Below are 16368 nucleotides of genomic sequence, written 5' to 3'. Positions count from 1 at the left end.
GGAACGATGCAGTAGCACAGTCTCTAGAAGAAAATCCCTTAACATTTTTTACAGTAGGAGGGATTGTACAGAGAGTCAGGGATCTTCTGAGAAGGCAATGTGTAGAGAACATGAAATCTAAAATTGCGTAGAAACAACTCAGGGGAGTTGAAAACATATGTCCCAAGATATTAGAGACTCCTACCCAGTGGGGATGTCACATGTAAAGAAAATACAAGAAGAAGTTCTCTAGCAACAAAGTTAGAAAGAAGAATTTTTCTTCAAAAAAGAAGTACAATTTCTGGAAAAACTTCAAAAGAAGACCTAAAGGAGAAAATGGAAAATTTGTTTCTAGAAAAAAAAATTAAGAACAAGAAAACCAATCTTGGTTCTACAAGAGAAGTTAAGAAATGCCGATGTTGGTTGTGCAAAACAGAAGGACATTATGCGAATGAGTATCCAAAAAAGGATAAAAGATCATTAAGAGTCCTAATTGAAAAATATGAAGAAGCAATTGAGTATGCAAACTTGAAAGGGTTCGAAATAGCATATTCTGATGAAGAGAATGATTCTGTCTAATCTCTTGAGTACCCGTTAGAAGATGATTCAGAATAAGCCTATTCAGAAAGTACATAAGAAGAAGACAACGATCAAAAATATTGTCCTATCTTTGTTACAGATTCTTAATTAGAAACAGGATACCCTTGATATTATCAGTGGTTTCTATCTCAATCCAGGAAAATTCATTTTGTGATTTTCTGTAAGCTTGTAGAAAATGAATTGATTCCAATGTATTGTGAAAGCACATGAGAAATTTATCATCAAGAATGCTTTGTAACAGAATTGAGGAGAAGAACATGAGAAAAAAAAAACCCATATTCTTGTAGAACACAAGAAGGAATTAAAAAAGGCGAAGCTCGAAGAAGACCTGAAAAAGATAAAGCTGGTAACTTCATTAAGTCCGAAGAAGGAATTAATAGAGTCCGTTAATATCAACAAAGGAATAGAAGATCATTCTAACAAAAACCATCATCTCATCAGAGAACCTATCATTGAAAGGATTAACCATTTCATAGAGTTGTTAACTATAGAAAAAAAGAAGGAAAAACACGTCAAGCAAGTACAGACTAGCAGATTCAGTAACTACACCACCATATGATTGAAGTTTCCCAAATACAAGAAATATCACCTGCATGCGTTCGTAAACAGCGGCTCAGGATATACACTTGCCAAGCGATATGCCATCCCATATGAATATTGGAAAAAAGCTCCAAGATCAGTCACTGGAGTTGTTATGGGAGAACATGAGATTATCATGAATACTATGGCGCGAAATGTTAACATTTCTCTAAGTGGAGGGAACTTTATATGCAAGATTATCTGGCAATGTGAAAGCCAAGGAGTTTATGTGTTGATTAGAAATTATTTTCTTCTCCAGCAAACTATAATTCAAAATCCACAAATGATTGGTTTTGAGAAGAATCACAAGTTCTTTTGGGAATGTCGCATTGCATAAGTAGTAAGTGACACCGGAAAAGGATTCAAGGATCAATATCCGAGGTCACCAGCGAAGAGTGGTGATTACAAGCCCGTTTTAGAACCCATTTTTCTGCTAAAGGATCATTTAAAAAATCACAATGAGATAGTGTCAAACAGGGAATCTGAAGAGACTGAGTCAGAAGAAGAGTTCAATTTTCCTGAAAATGGATCTGATTCAAATTCACTAGAACTAGAAAGCTCAGATGGAGAAGATGAATATATCAGAGAGAATAACCGGAAGGTATATGCTAATAGAGTTGAGCAGAAGAATGTGCCAACTATTGCTGAAATAGAGAATTTGTTGAAACTTGTAATCAGTGAAGATCCTCAACTATACTGTGACAAGAATCTGGTATATTGCCAGCTTAAAATGCATGATGCCAACATCATTATGGGAAAGAAGATATGAAAGAGATGGAAAGTCTTATCAGATAGCTCAAGTAAGGGTCCTCATAAATCGTCTCAAAAGAGCTAAAATCTTTATCAAGTTTGATGCTAAATCAAGATTTTGGCAAGTGAAAATGCACCCAGATTTCAGGGCCTTAACAGCTTTTGGAACACCGCAAGAGCATTACGAATGGCTGGTTATGCCATTTGGTCTCAAGCAGGCTCCATCTATTTCCAAAGGAAGATGAACAACATTTTTAAGCCATATTCAGATTTCTTCATAGTTTATATAAACGATATCTTAGTCCTCTCAAGAACTATGAACGAACATTTGAAGTATCTGGAGCAGGTCTACACGCTTATTGTCCAGAAATGAATCATTTTGGGACAAAAGAAGATACATTTGGTCAAATGAGAGATCGATTTTTTGGGTATTCATGTTAAAGATGAAGAGATTCGTCTCCAAGAACACATTATTAAGAAGATCAGCCAATTCTCATATCAAATCCCTGATGCAAAATCCTTACAAATATTTTTAGGAGTTGTCAACTTTGCTAAAGACTATCCCCCAAGTAAGCGGTCTTACTACTTTACTCTCACCAAAAACCAGTTCCAAGAAGAAATTTTGCTTTACGGAAGACAATGGTAATACTGTCAAAAAGAAGAGTTAACCCAAATTATGCGCCCCTTACAGCTGCTAGAAGAAGAAGACTTAATCATGTTGCAGACAGATGCAAAGGATTATTACTGGACATGAGTAGTTCTGGCCATAACCCCAGATACCAATCATGAAAATATTTGCAAGTTCATATCAGGAAAGTTTAATGTGGTGGAATTAAACTATTCCATTGGGGATAAAGAGGTGTTAGCTCTGATAAAGAGTATCAAAGGTGATGAAGCATTCCTATGAAATAAATTTGTAGTTAGAACTTGTTGGCATAGACTTATGCCCGCCATAATCAGCACAACTACCAGCGCATTAAAGCTAACGTATAGCACAATCCTACAACACTAACAGCAAGTCAGCCGCGCTAACTACACAACGGGCCTCCCCACGGCCCAAACTGACTACGGACGTGCCCTCACGCGCATCTCAAAGAAGGCTCCAGAGAGCACCTTAATCGGACGTCGTCCCACATCGAATGGCAAGTAAACGATCCACTTCAACTCAACAATAAAAGGTCAGACTCTTGACCTTACAAGGTAAGTACACTGAACTTCCTACCATCACTCTGCACGAATTATCATTGCCCTGACTTGAGCGTCGGAGAGTCGAAGACCACGTCGCCGTGGTCTCTACTCTAACGACGTGTGTTACCCGTGGCAGGGAAGTGACCGGGAGTACGGCGTACTACATACACGTGGAGCACGGCGTACTGAATCAAGTATAATCACAGCATTAACATTGGCGCCGTCTGTGGGAAACCGCAACAAAAAGTCAAACAAAAAAAAAACATCCCATGCAACACCTAGCCAAACAACTACACTTCGACATGGGCACTACGAATCCGTCCCCCTCTACTCCGGCAGGCGGTCACATCGAAGACGTCACAGACCTTAGCCTCAACCACCCTCTACCCTCCGCCAACGACCCTTTCATCCTCACACCTACACCCGGAACAGTCGTTAGTACCAATGCGACTACAGATCCGGCAACCGCCGCAAGAATGGAAAGCATGGCTCGCGACCTAGCCGATTGCCAGCAGCGCGAGGTACTGGAACGCGAGAAAGCAGCAGCTCTTCAGAGCGAACTTGACAGGATACGGACACAGCTTGAACGGGCTGAGCGCAGTCATTTACATGAGGAGTCAAATCGCGAGGGCAGCGCGCAAACAAGAGGACGAGAACAAGTTCGCTTAAGTATCAGCTTGACCCCCTCCGAACTCGCCAAGAAACGGCCACCATCACCACGGCGTATCCATAACCGTGAGGAAGGAAGCACAAGCGTCACCTCCCGCTCCAGACCCCCCACAGCCGCTCACAACAGCGAGTCTGCCACGCTAGCCCTGATCTTGCAGCGGCTAACAGCGATAGAACAACGGGATGCCAATCCACGGTGCCAACCAGTGTTCGCAGCCAGGCCAGGCCCATTCACTACGAGAATAATGAACACCGTGCGTCCTTCTCAATCCAAGAGCCCAAAAATCACGCCGTACACAGGTGAAGGCGATCCATTCCGGCACATTGATAACTTCAAAAAAGTCACTGCCAGTAGAGAATTCGACGACGCCACCTTATGCCACCTATTCAGCGAAACCTTAGATGGAGATGCCATGAATTGGTTCTTTGAACAACCAGCGAACTCCATGGATTCCTTCGCGCAGTTAACCACAGCATTTCTTAATCGGTTTATACTCATGGCCGGGGCCGCCCACACAACTGATGGCCTATTTCAAGTAAAACAAGAGAGCAGGGAAACATTGGGCACCTTCGTCATGCGATGGCAGACTGCAGCATCCAGATGCCGGAACCTGAACAAAACGCTCGCCTTGGCTGCTTTTAAGGAAGGACTACGGTCAGAGAACTTCTTGTTCCACATTAATGTGGACCCTCGAATGCGCGGCGCCACATACGATGACATCATGACTGAAGCAGTACGATACGCTCAGGCAGAATACGTCACATACGAAGAGAAGCGGACCCCAGTACCATCAGACAAAGCTACTATGACGCAAACATCTACACACACAGTCCCCCTCCAGCGCGAACTCTTCCCAAACACAGAAGACCATAGCAAAGGCAGGAAGAGAGAGTGGCATCAAGCCAATCACCGTGATGCGCGTAACAACGATCGGCACAAGGGCCGGGACAGGAACAGAAGACTTGGCCAGGAACGTCGCGACAACAGAGACCCCCGCCAAGTTAACGCGATGGGACGCCGTAGTGACCACACACTGCCTAGGGAAGAGACCCTGGAGGACTTTTTCCACGCACATCAGGACACGTTGAGGAAACCAGCAAGACCGCTACGCCCCCAAACCGAAGCGGAAACTGGTAAATGGTGCAGATTCCACGAAAATGGAAGTCATAACACGAATGTTTGCCGCACCCTCCGCATATTAAGAGCCAATGGCGACACGGGAGTTCGCCCGGCGCAACAGAGGGTACAACAGAATGTGGTTGCCGCAGTCGAGACCCTACGCCGCATCAACGTTATAGAGGGAGGAGCCCCGAAGACCAACTTGTCCAACCGAGCAAAAAAGCGCCTTGACCGCAATAATCACCCAAGGCAGGTGTATACCATCACAGGAGGAAACGTTAAACGACAGAAAGAAGGATGGAAACCGATCACCTTCACTGAGGACGAGGAAATTGGCATCTCCTTACCCAATGACGACGCTTTCCTCATAGACGCAATCCTGGGCGGACAATGGGATGTAGGGAAGATGATGATCGACACGGGATCTGCAGTCAACGTCCTATTTAAGGGCTGCTACGAAAAAATGGAGCGTAGCGGCAAGAAATTGGTACAAGACCACGAACCGCTAGTCAGCTTCTCTGGTGACATAACCCAACCCCTAGGTTCGGATTATATGACAGTACGTATTGGGACCGCACCATGCACAGTTTGCGTCGAAGCTGAGTTCATCATAGTCGATGCCTACAGCTCATACAACGGGATCATCGGCCGACCTACACTTAACCGGATGAGAACCTTTATCGCCGGACACATGATGCTCATAAAATTCCCAACTCCGCACGGAACAGGACAGGTCCGGGGTTCACAATCCGTGGCAAAAGATTGCCAGACACGTGCAATTCGACAAACGCGCAACCGACACGAAATCCTGGCAGTACACGCCACAGTAAACTTAACTGACAAAGTTGTCGACGCACGAGATGGCGAACCGTCGAAGGGAAAGAGCAAGCAGAAGGCTACGCCATACGAGACAAAAATTCCGGCAAACCCCGAATCCTCATTGAAAAGCATTACGCCATTCGCAAGTCATCCGGAGCGCAAGATCAAAATCGGGGCAACTCTCAATCCCACTGTTGAGAGAGATTTAACAAGTTTCTTGGGCGACAACATGGAAGTCTTCGCATGGTCTTATGAAGACATGCCTGGCATCTCGCCCGACATCATCATGCATGAATTGCACATCAAACCTTCCGCACACCCAATTAAGCAAAAGCGCCGAAGCTTCGACGATGAAAAAAGCACGGCGATACGCCAGGAAGTTGACAAATTAAGAGGCATGAAGTTCGTCCGGGAGGTACAGTACCCTGAGTGGATCTCAAACTGTGTTATGGTACGTAAAGCCAACGGTAAATGGCGTATGTGTGTGGATTACAAGAACGTAAACAAAGCATGCCCAAAAGACAGTTTCCCCCTACCCAGAATTGACCAGCTCATTGATACCACGGCAGGTCACGAGTTGCTCAGTATGATGGACGCCTACTCCGGGTACAATCAGATACGCATGAACCCGGCGGATCAAGAAGCTACGACCTTCGTCACTGATAGGGGCCTGTACTGTTACAACGTAATGCCCTTCGGATTAAAAAATGCGGGTGCTACGTATGTGCGTTGCGTCACACAAATGTTTGACCAACACATCGGTCGGGAAATCGAGGTGTACGTCGATGACATGCTGGCCAAAAGCATAAAAGCAGAAGACCATGTAACCAACCTCCGAACCATCTTCAATGTGCTCAAAAAGTACAAGATGAGATTAAACCCGGAGAAATGTTTTTTCGGCGTAACAACAAGCAAGTTCCTGGGCTACATCGTCAGTCAACGCGGCATAGAGGCAAATCCCGAAAAGATATAAGCCATCCTAGATATGGCGCAGCCAACACTCAAGAAGGATGTAGAAGCCCTCCAAGGCAGGCTCGTGGCATTATCTAGATTCATATCAAGACTGACTGACAAGTGTGAGCCGTTCTTCAGATTGTTAAGACGTTCTAAGAGTAAACTGATCGAATGGACACCAGACTGCCAAGAGGCCTTTCAGGGATTAAAAGATTACGTCGCCGCAGTACCATTACTGTCAACCCCGCAGCCGGGTGAACCCCTGTACCTTTACCTCGCAGTATCCACAACCGCGGTCAGCAGTGCCTTAGTTCGCCGTGATGGAACTAAAGAACTACCAGTTTTTTACGCAGGACGAGCTATGAACGGCCCAGAGACAAGATACCCAACATTGGAGCAATTAGCCCTCGCGCTCATCGTAGCAGCCAGACGACTGCGCCACTATTTCCAAACTCACAGCATCCACGTACTCACAAATCAACCTCTCAAACAAGTACTACAGAATCCAGAACACTCCGGGCGACTCAACAAATGGGCTATCGAGCTGACAGAATTCGACATCGAATACAGGCCACGACCCGCCATAAAAGGACAGGCCGTAGCCGATTTCATAGCAGAAATGATCCCCCGAGATACGGCGGAAGTGGAACCAGATAATGTCATTAACCCCGTCAGTATTTCGCCATGGAATTTGCACGTAGATGGCTCTAGCTGCGCAAAATCTAGCGGAGCGGGGATCATCTTGAGCGGACCGGGGGGACTCGAACTCGAGTATGCTTTAAAATTCAACTTTGCCGCCTCCAACAATGTAGCGGAGTACGAAGCACTGATTGCAGGACTACAATTAGCCCTAAGCACGGGTGCCACTAGCATTAATGTGTTCAGTGATTCTCAGCTCGTAGTCAATCAAATCACCGGGTCCTTCACTGCTAAGGATGAGCAACTAGCAGCCTACCTGGCGTATGCCACAACATTATTAAAGCGGTTCGAATTCTACCACATCAATCAAATACCGAGGGCCAATAACGCAAGAGCGGACTCCTTAGCAAGACTCGCCACGGCGCAACCCCACCAATGCCACAAGGACACCAGGGTCGAAATTCTCCACCATCCCTCCATTCACCAGACCTTGCAACAGATATGCCAGATAGAGCGCGACCAAGCCTCGTGGATGGATGAGATAGTAGCATTCAAGTGCAACGGCAAGCTACCAGAAGACGAGACCATGGCAAAACAACTAAGGAGACGGGCGGTAAGATATTACCTGCGGAACAACACACTCTATCGCCAAGGTCTGCTGAATGCTGACCTCAAGTGCGTCACAACCAAAGAAGGCAAGCAGATCTTGAACGAAATCCACAGCGGTGATTGTGGCAACCATTACGGCAGCCGCGCATTGGCCGCAAAAACACTCCGCACAGGATATTATTGGCCCACATTAGCCTCCGATGCACAGGAGCTCGCCAGGTCTTGCCACAAATGTCAAATCCATGGACCCATACCACGCCTACCCTCCGAACCACTATCCTACATAGTCAGCCCGTGGATCAACTGCCTTTGGGGAATGGATCTGATTGGCCCATTACCCGTCGGGAAATGTCAATTCAAGTGGGTCATTGTATGTATCGATTATCATTCCAAATGGATTGAAGCTGCGCCCCTTACGGCCATAACAACCGAGAAGGTTCAAAACTTCCTGCAACGCAACATCTTCTACCGTCACGGTACGCCGGAGTCTATCATCACAGATAACGGCACGCAGTTCAACAACGAGTACCTCATCACTTGGTGCAAGGCAAGAGGAACTAAGCTCAAATTCGCATCCGTAGCACATCCAAAAACCAATGGGCAAGTAGAAGCCGCCAACAAATTGATTAAGAACCTTCTTCGGAAAAAGCTGGGTGAAGCTAAAGGACTTTGGCCAGAAAAACTCGACGAGGTAGTATGGGCAATCCGTACCACACCAACAGAAGCCACGGGCGAAACTCCTTTTTGCTTAATGTATGGCACGGAAGCAGTTCTACCCATCGAAGTAATTCAGCCAACACAACGGGTTTCACTATTTGACCCCGAAACCAATTCGGACAGTATACACCTTGATAAAGATCTCTTGGAAGAGAAACGCATCACAGCGCATCGCCATAACATCCAGAACAAACAGCGCGTGGCACGCTTCTATAACTCAAGAGTCAAGAGCAGGACACTACAAGTAGGCGACTGGGTCCTAAAGAAGATCCAAACAAAGGTCACTGGACTACGCCCGAGATGGGAGGGACCATATAAAGTCGTCCAAATCATAGCCCCAAACACGTACTGCCTAGAAGACAAGTACGGAGAAAAATTAGCCCATCCTTGGAACATGGAACAACTCAAGTACTATTACAAGTAAGAGTCCATCCGTAGCACAAGGACCAACTGTTTGAGTGCTTTTGGCGCGCTGCTTTAGCTATCTTTGTACAAAATGGCTACGGCCAGGCTATCAATGAAATGAGGAATTTTTCAAACCATTGATCCTTACTACGCTAGCGTACTATGGCAATTAAATTCCTTCGACAGACAATTTCATTGTGCGCACAACGAAGATAGAATTAAGCATACAGCCAAAAGCACAAAACAACAACCACAATATTGCTACGGCAATAATATAAAAAAAAACACGGGTCAAAAGAACTTTTATTCATCAAAAGATAGCAAGTTCGGCACAAAGGCCGTTACAGAAAATGCAAAAAAAAAAAAAAAAAAAAATATTACAGAAACATAAAGACTACGGCGACAGGAGACGCATTACAACGATCTTATCACCCTATCCTACTCCTCCCCCGCAACTTGGTACGCCAGCGTTGCTCAGACCGCATCGCCGGTACTCGCAGCTTCTAGCCCCGCCGCTTCCCCCGATTCGCCTTGCGGCGGTTGTGCATCCTGATGCTCTGAGAAGGAGGAGTAGGAGAGGGAGTCTCCGGATTAGAATCAGACCTGTCATTATCACAAGAAAAACCAGACGAAGAAGAGTTAGAAATTTCCTTACCACCTTCGGCCTCCGCAGTAGAAGTAGGCTGCGAAAAGGGCGGAGTCACTTCATGTGGCATGGGCGGCGGTTCCAAACCCTTCTCCGACAGCCGGACCTCGTAGTCCGCGGGATCCAGCATCTCCAGCTCCTGGAACTGCGCTATCATGTCACCCACAGCCGTGACATAGTACCCTTCCAAGTACTTAGTCATCTCCATGGATGATTTGAAGGCAGTCACGGCGCTAGACGCAGCCTCCTCTGCTACGCGGGCCCTCTCAGCTTCTGCCTCCTCGCTCATCCTTCTAACAAGCTCCTCTGCATCCGCAAGGGCAGACTGCGCCGCATCCCTCTCCGCCGCCGCTTCTCGGGCAAGTGACTCCGCTACCTCTCGACGGGCAACCTCCTGCCGAAGGTCCTCCTGGAGGTTCGCCGCATTTTCCAACTTGGCCCTAGCATTGGCCAAGTCATTTTCCAGCAGCAACACCCTTGTCTCACGGGTGCTGTCTCGTTCAACCACTTCGGCGAGATGGCGCTGTGCCTCCAGAGCATCCCGCTCCGCATCAAGCAAATTAAAAACCATCTTCGCTGCCCTCGTGGCAGCAAGACCGAGTGGACTCCGCAGGTCCAGACCAGATCCTTCAGGTCGCCTCAAACCCCCGAGCCCGGCGCGCTGGCTTAACAACACCAGCTTCTCCAGTTCCGGAGCTCCTAGCTGGCTCAGAGGACTGCGGTCCAAGGCGGACAGATCCTCGAAAACCCGAGACTCCGTGAAGGTGAGTGGCGCCAGCTGCGTAGTCCTCTGTCTTTTAGGAGGCGGAGCCTCCACTGCCGCATCCTCCACATCCTCGGGGGCAACAGATGACTTTGCTCTTTTCGAAGACGCGCTCGCCTTCTGCGGCTTCTTCTTCCTACCAGTCTCAAGCGACACCGCTGGATCAGCCAGATGCGGATCGGCATCGATACGGCCAACTCCTTCCGCATCACTGCGGCGTGGTAATCCCTGCTCATTTGGCAGGTTCGCGTGCAGGGGAATGGACAGGTCCACAACCGCGGACGAATCCTCGACTCGCTGCGCTGCGACATTTACTTTCTTTGTAGAGGCCGCCGCCTTCTTAGACATGACGCGTCGCAACATCGTGATCGCTAGCCCTTCAGTATCCGGCGTAACGTCAGGATCTTCCTGCTGCAGAAACCGGGCGTAGCAGACGCGCTCTGACTTTTCGAAATTCCTGTTCACCGAGAGTGTCGTAGCTGCACATATAACAACAGATTAATACACCACAAACAAAAAAAAAAAAAAAAAAACAGAGCACTTCTACTTACGATGACGACGGAGTAATCCTTGCTCGAACAGGAGGTACGGGTTCGTCAATACGTTTAAATCGTGAACCAAGTCTTCACCTTGACACCTCCAAAGATAAGTTACATGATTCACCCGTTCAACCTCTCGCTCGGACAAAACCAATCTCCTTCCAGCTACATAAACAAAAACAGAGCGAAGGTAGCATCAGCAAACAATCATTCCGTAGTAACAAAAGTTAGTAAAGCATTGAAACCTACAGTTAATAGCCCGGAACCGCGAGGGAATACGTTTCCTTGGGATATACTCTACCCCGTTAATGCGCCCATACTCCCACCCGTCCTCCACCACGAAGCTGTTTTTTCTCCAGTTCGCCTCCGAGGTGGGCCAGTTCTCTAAAACCTGGTACTCACTGCGCTCATCCCGCCTCACAAACCGCGCGGTCCCCCCATTACCATTACGCTGGTTGTAGTCCACTTTGAAGAAATGGAGAACCTCCGCCGCAGTAGGAGCCGAACACCCCGACAGGTAGAATAATGAACAGAGACCGAGAAGAACCCGCCACATGTTATAACTCACTTGGCCAAAGGCCAAGCCAAACTCCGCCACAAGACATTGCAGACGAGGGTCTAACGGCAACTCCACCCTAAGTCGTAATACGGAGGGGCTCACCAACGCATGCCCGTTTGGCAACATTGAACCAAATTCATCACGCCGAATCGCACGGGCGAGGATAGTCCCAGGTAACTTAAATTCCTCGACATAACCACTCACTGCGGCGGAGTCGGCTCCATATGCCTCCTCCACTTCCGACCTCTGCACACCACCATCTAACCAGCGCCTTACAGGCGCTGGGCTCAGCGTTGGGCCTGAAGTGCTAGTCCCCGAAGCACTTATAATACGCTCAGATACTCCTTCACTTTCTCCAGTCTCTTCACGTTGCGACTCCATGGTGCTTGACGACTCACTCGTGTCCCAGTTCGCTAACACTCTAGCAAAGACAGTAGAACGATCTTCGCGATGCAAATCGTTTCCACCACTACGCCGCACCAAGTCCAAGTAGTTGGTCTCTAATTCACTTGTCCACGACCAAGCGGATGACGACGCGGACCAACTTCCTTCTGCAGACGCGGAATCGCTATCAGTTAGTATAATTATCCTAGACATTACGCCGCAGCAAGCAACACCGAAGTCAAAGGCGAACAACCTAAAACTAGAAGTCAAAAAGTAAAGTCAGATCTATCCTACGAACCTCGCAAGAACGAGTTTGAAGAACACGAAGAACATGAAGAACACGAAGAACATGAAGAACACCAAGCCCAGTTAACGGCGAAAACCCATCCGCACCGCCTATACAAACACCCCACCTTGCCGGAAAATAATCATCTAAAGATCAAATGGACCCAAAACCCACGTATCTGCCGGAAAGACCCAAAACCCAAGACCACCGATTTACCCTACAAACACAAATCTACCAACAAACAACAAGCCACAAACCGAATAAAGAAGGATCCGACCAGAAAACATACCTCAAAAAGCCGATTCACGCCAAAATCCCGATGAGTTTACGCTTAGAAGAAAAGGAAGCAGACAAGAGCAAAAGAGAGGGAATAAGAGAATTTGGATTTCGAAAACTTAGGTCTGTCGATAATGACAGCCATTCTGTCCCTTTCACCCTTTTGTAGTAAACTCCACCTCACATCCTGCCCGTTGATCCTTCAGAAGCGATCCTTAACCGTCAGATTCAGAAAACCGTTACTCGCATCCTAGTCGTCGACCCAAGAGACATCGCTCCAGATCTCGCCACGTGGCCTGAGTTACCGAGGCAACGTTTCGGTTACACACGCCTTAATTACACGCAATAACTGTCTTCTCGGATAACGTCACCCCACGAATTCGAAACGTTCACGAAACATCCGCCCAATGCATGTATGACACGTGCTCCCCACAGCACGAATGGCGCTGATCCCAACCTACACACACCACGCTCAAAGACAGCGATAAGACGTCCTACGCGTAAGAGCTTACTACGCTATGACGGACGCACTACGCTCAAAGACAGCGATAAGACGTCCTACGCGTAAGAACTTACTACGCTATGACGGACGCACTACGCTCAAAGACAGCGATAAAGACGTCCTACGCGAAAGAGCTTACTACGCTATGACGGACGCACTACGCTCAAAGACAGCGATAAGACGTCCTACGCGTAAGAGCTTACTACGCTATGACGGACGCACTACGCTCAAAGACAGCGATAAGACGTCCTACGCGTAAGAGCTTACTACGCTATGACGGACGCACTACGCTCAAAGACAGCGATAAGACGTCCTACGCGTAAGAGCTTACTACGCTATGACGGACGCACTACGCTCAAAAATAGCGACATAAGAAGTCCCCAACAGAGAGAAGCGATCAAACATACTACACAACAAAAACTCGGCATTCCTTAACCGGGGAGTGGGGGGACTACGAGAGGGTCCGCAAGACCCATTGCTGATTATGGCAAAACGCTCAATTATTAACTCCCCAGTCAAGAAATTACCTCCCTAGACTGGGAACTTGGGGGGACTTGTTGGCATAGACTTATGCCCGCCATAATCAGCACAACTACCAGCGCATTAAAGCTAACGTATAGCACAATCCTACAACACTAACAGCAAGTCAGCCGCGCTAACTACACAACGGGCCTCCCCACGGCCCAAACTGACTACGGACGTGCCCTCACGCGCATCTCAAAGAAGGCTCCAGAGAGCACCTTAATCGGACGTCGTCCCACATCGAATGGCAAGTAAACGATCCACTTCAACTCAACAATAAAAGGTCAGACTCTTGACCTTACAAGGTAAGTACACTGAACTTCCTACCATCACTCTGCACGAATTATCATTGCCCTGACTTGAGCGTCGGAGAGTCGAAGACCACGTCGCCGTGGTCTCTACTCTAACGACGTGTGTTACCCGTGGCAGGGAAGTGACCGGGAGTACGGCGTACTACATACACGTGGAGCACGGCGTACTGAATCAAGTATAATCACAGCATTAACAGAACTGACAACAAAAGAGTTAAAAAATTTAAAAACTACAAATTAACTGATGCAGCAGATAGATAGAGAGTATTGAGATGGAAAATGTTTTTATCCCAAAATGAATATCATGTGGAAATGATTACATGTAACAAGAACTTCTTGTCAGACTCTCTTACGAGAGAAATTGCAACATTTATAAGAGAAGACGGAGATGAAGATGAAAGATGAATCCTAGGAGCAGGAGATCGGAACCACAAAGTCTTTGGAACAGATACAAAAAATGAGACAAGATTGTTGGACCAAGCTACCAATTCATTGTGTCTTATGAAGTTGTTGCATTGACTCCGGCTAAAACTGAAGATATGATTTAACCAGGGGGTTGGGATCAAAAATCCGAGAAAGGTACTGAAGGTTCTGATGAAGAAGAAAAACTTAGAAAAGGGTATTTGTTATGTCCTAAGGTGATACCTTAACTACTCGGTCTCAGGGTAAAAGACATGCTAGCCCTAAGAAGAATAGCTCATTTTACGGGGAAAATAGTTGAAGTCACTGGAAAGAAAAACGTTCATGGCTATCCTTTAAAGATATTTAAAGAACCAGTATTCAAAACAGAGAAGTTATTAGCTTTCAAGCATAAGATTGTTATGGATAATGTTCTATAAGTTTTCTATGAAGAAGACGAAGAACATCTATTCAGAAGTCTCAATGCCCTGACAGAAGAATTGTATGGAGTCCATGCAAAAGAAAAGGAAAAAGAAAATTCGAATGAAGGCGGTGCAATGATCAAATATTTAGAAGGTCTTGAAAACACGCGAGTTCTTATTTCAGCCCTAAATGAATTAGCTTAATGGGAATTTCACTATAAAATCAGAGATGGTAAAATGCTTTCTTCAACCTTAGCAATAGTTTTTTGCCCATATTGTGGGAGATAATGGATTTGTGCACAATCTTTGGATTAAGTCAAACGAAGACCTGGAAGGTTTTTCAGAAATCATAACTCATGCAGTAAAGAACATTTGTCCAGATGGATGCATCTTGAGATTGAATTCATTTCTACCCCTCTGGAATGGGAAGTGTTGGATAGACGTATAATTTACATTTCTCCATATCACTATGTGAGAATTATTCAGGATCCGATCAAGAGTTCAAAAGATTCAGGAAAAAATTGTAATCCCAACAATAACATTTCGTGGATGAAAACTATGTCCATTATGTGCATCAAAACATGGTTCGAATAGATTATGAGTCCAGTCTTTTAGCCAGTGGAGAAAAAATCATAGTCACATGCTACGATCATCCTCCATCAGATGCCTGTGATTTCTTCTTTGCTATCATAAGAAATGAAATAGATGGAACTCCAGAAACCACTGCATGGCTAAAAAAATGGAGAAAGAGATAGGATATAGGATTCCTTATCATTTTCCCTATGACTCGGATCTAGATGAAAAATAAGACACAGGGCAAGAATGTGACCATGAAGGCCAAGATTCTTTGGCAGATTATGACTGTGTGGATGAGGAATATTACAATGTCACAAACATGGTGGAAAAGTAAGAGCTGACGACGCATCCAAACAAGGAATGTGAGCTGCCGACACATCCAAATAATAAAAACGTCTCTTTCTGCTTTTGTAAAATAATTTGTCGACACATAATGACAACCAGCTTTAGAAAAGGAGAAGATTCTTTGTCAACCATTTTCGAAAGCGAGTTTGGTTTGATGCTTAGAGTTTGAGCTCTATATAAGGAGTATGAGCTTCTTTGGGAAGGCAAATGTTTGGGAGAAAAAAAAATCAAAAGATCGTGGCATAGTCTCAAAAAGAAAGTGTGTCATTCTACGAAATGTTCTAAGAATAAAAGTGTATAGCATACCTTGAGTGTGAGTGTGCTCATTACTGTGTGAAATATCTTTCTGCTGTATAAATCTGGTGTGAAGTGCATTTTTTTCAAATAAGTTTGTATTTTAATTATGAGTAGCTAAACAGTTGTAGTTGTTTACCTAAGACGACTGTTTACCTAAAAGGAAGGCTCTGAGTTTTGTATTTGTATTTATGTTGAATAAATAAACTATATTTGGTGCCCTAAAACCCGTCGCACAAATATTTAGTTTTTCATGAAATTTTCTATCCTTGCATATGCACACTTAGTCAAATTTGCACATTTCATCTATGTTTATTTTACAATATTAGAACCCAGGTTTATTGCTTTTTAGGACAGCAGTGATTATGCCAAAAGAAAAGTAACTGTTTAGACAAAAATGTCAATTATGTGAAAATTATTGGCATGTTGAAGGCTAGTTCCTAGGAAATTAAATCTAGGTTCATAATAGAGTAGTAATAAATTTTTACTATTTAAATTTTACTTTTATCACTGTTT

At 45.7% G+C, this 16368-nt stretch overlaps 2 protein-coding genes across 2 annotated transcripts; both read left to right on the top strand.

Moving 5' to 3' along the window:
• The first annotated feature begins 3398 nt into the window (after positions 1–3398).
• On the top strand, positions 3399–6677 carry LOC126787438 (uncharacterized). The gene has a single exon (XM_050513324.1). The coding sequence runs from the start codon at positions 3399–3401 to the stop codon at positions 6675–6677; it is 3279 nt and encodes a 1092-aa protein (XP_050369281.1).
• Positions 6678–6689: 12 nt separating this feature from the next.
• Positions 6690–9047, top strand: LOC126787437 (uncharacterized). Its single transcript, XM_050513323.1, has one exon. It carries the CDS (start codon positions 6690–6692, stop codon positions 9045–9047), a length of 2358 nt encoding a protein of 785 aa, XP_050369280.1.
• Positions 9048–16368: the final 7321 nt, after the last annotated feature.

This window comes from Argentina anserina, chromosome 3 (assembly GCF_933775445.1).
Source record: "Argentina anserina chromosome 3, drPotAnse1.1, whole genome shotgun sequence".
NCBI classification, from domain to species: Eukaryota; Viridiplantae; Streptophyta; class Magnoliopsida; order Rosales; family Rosaceae; genus Argentina; species Argentina anserina.
Note: the sequence above shows the minus strand (reverse complement) of the source record. Positions and strands in the feature narration are given on the sequence as shown.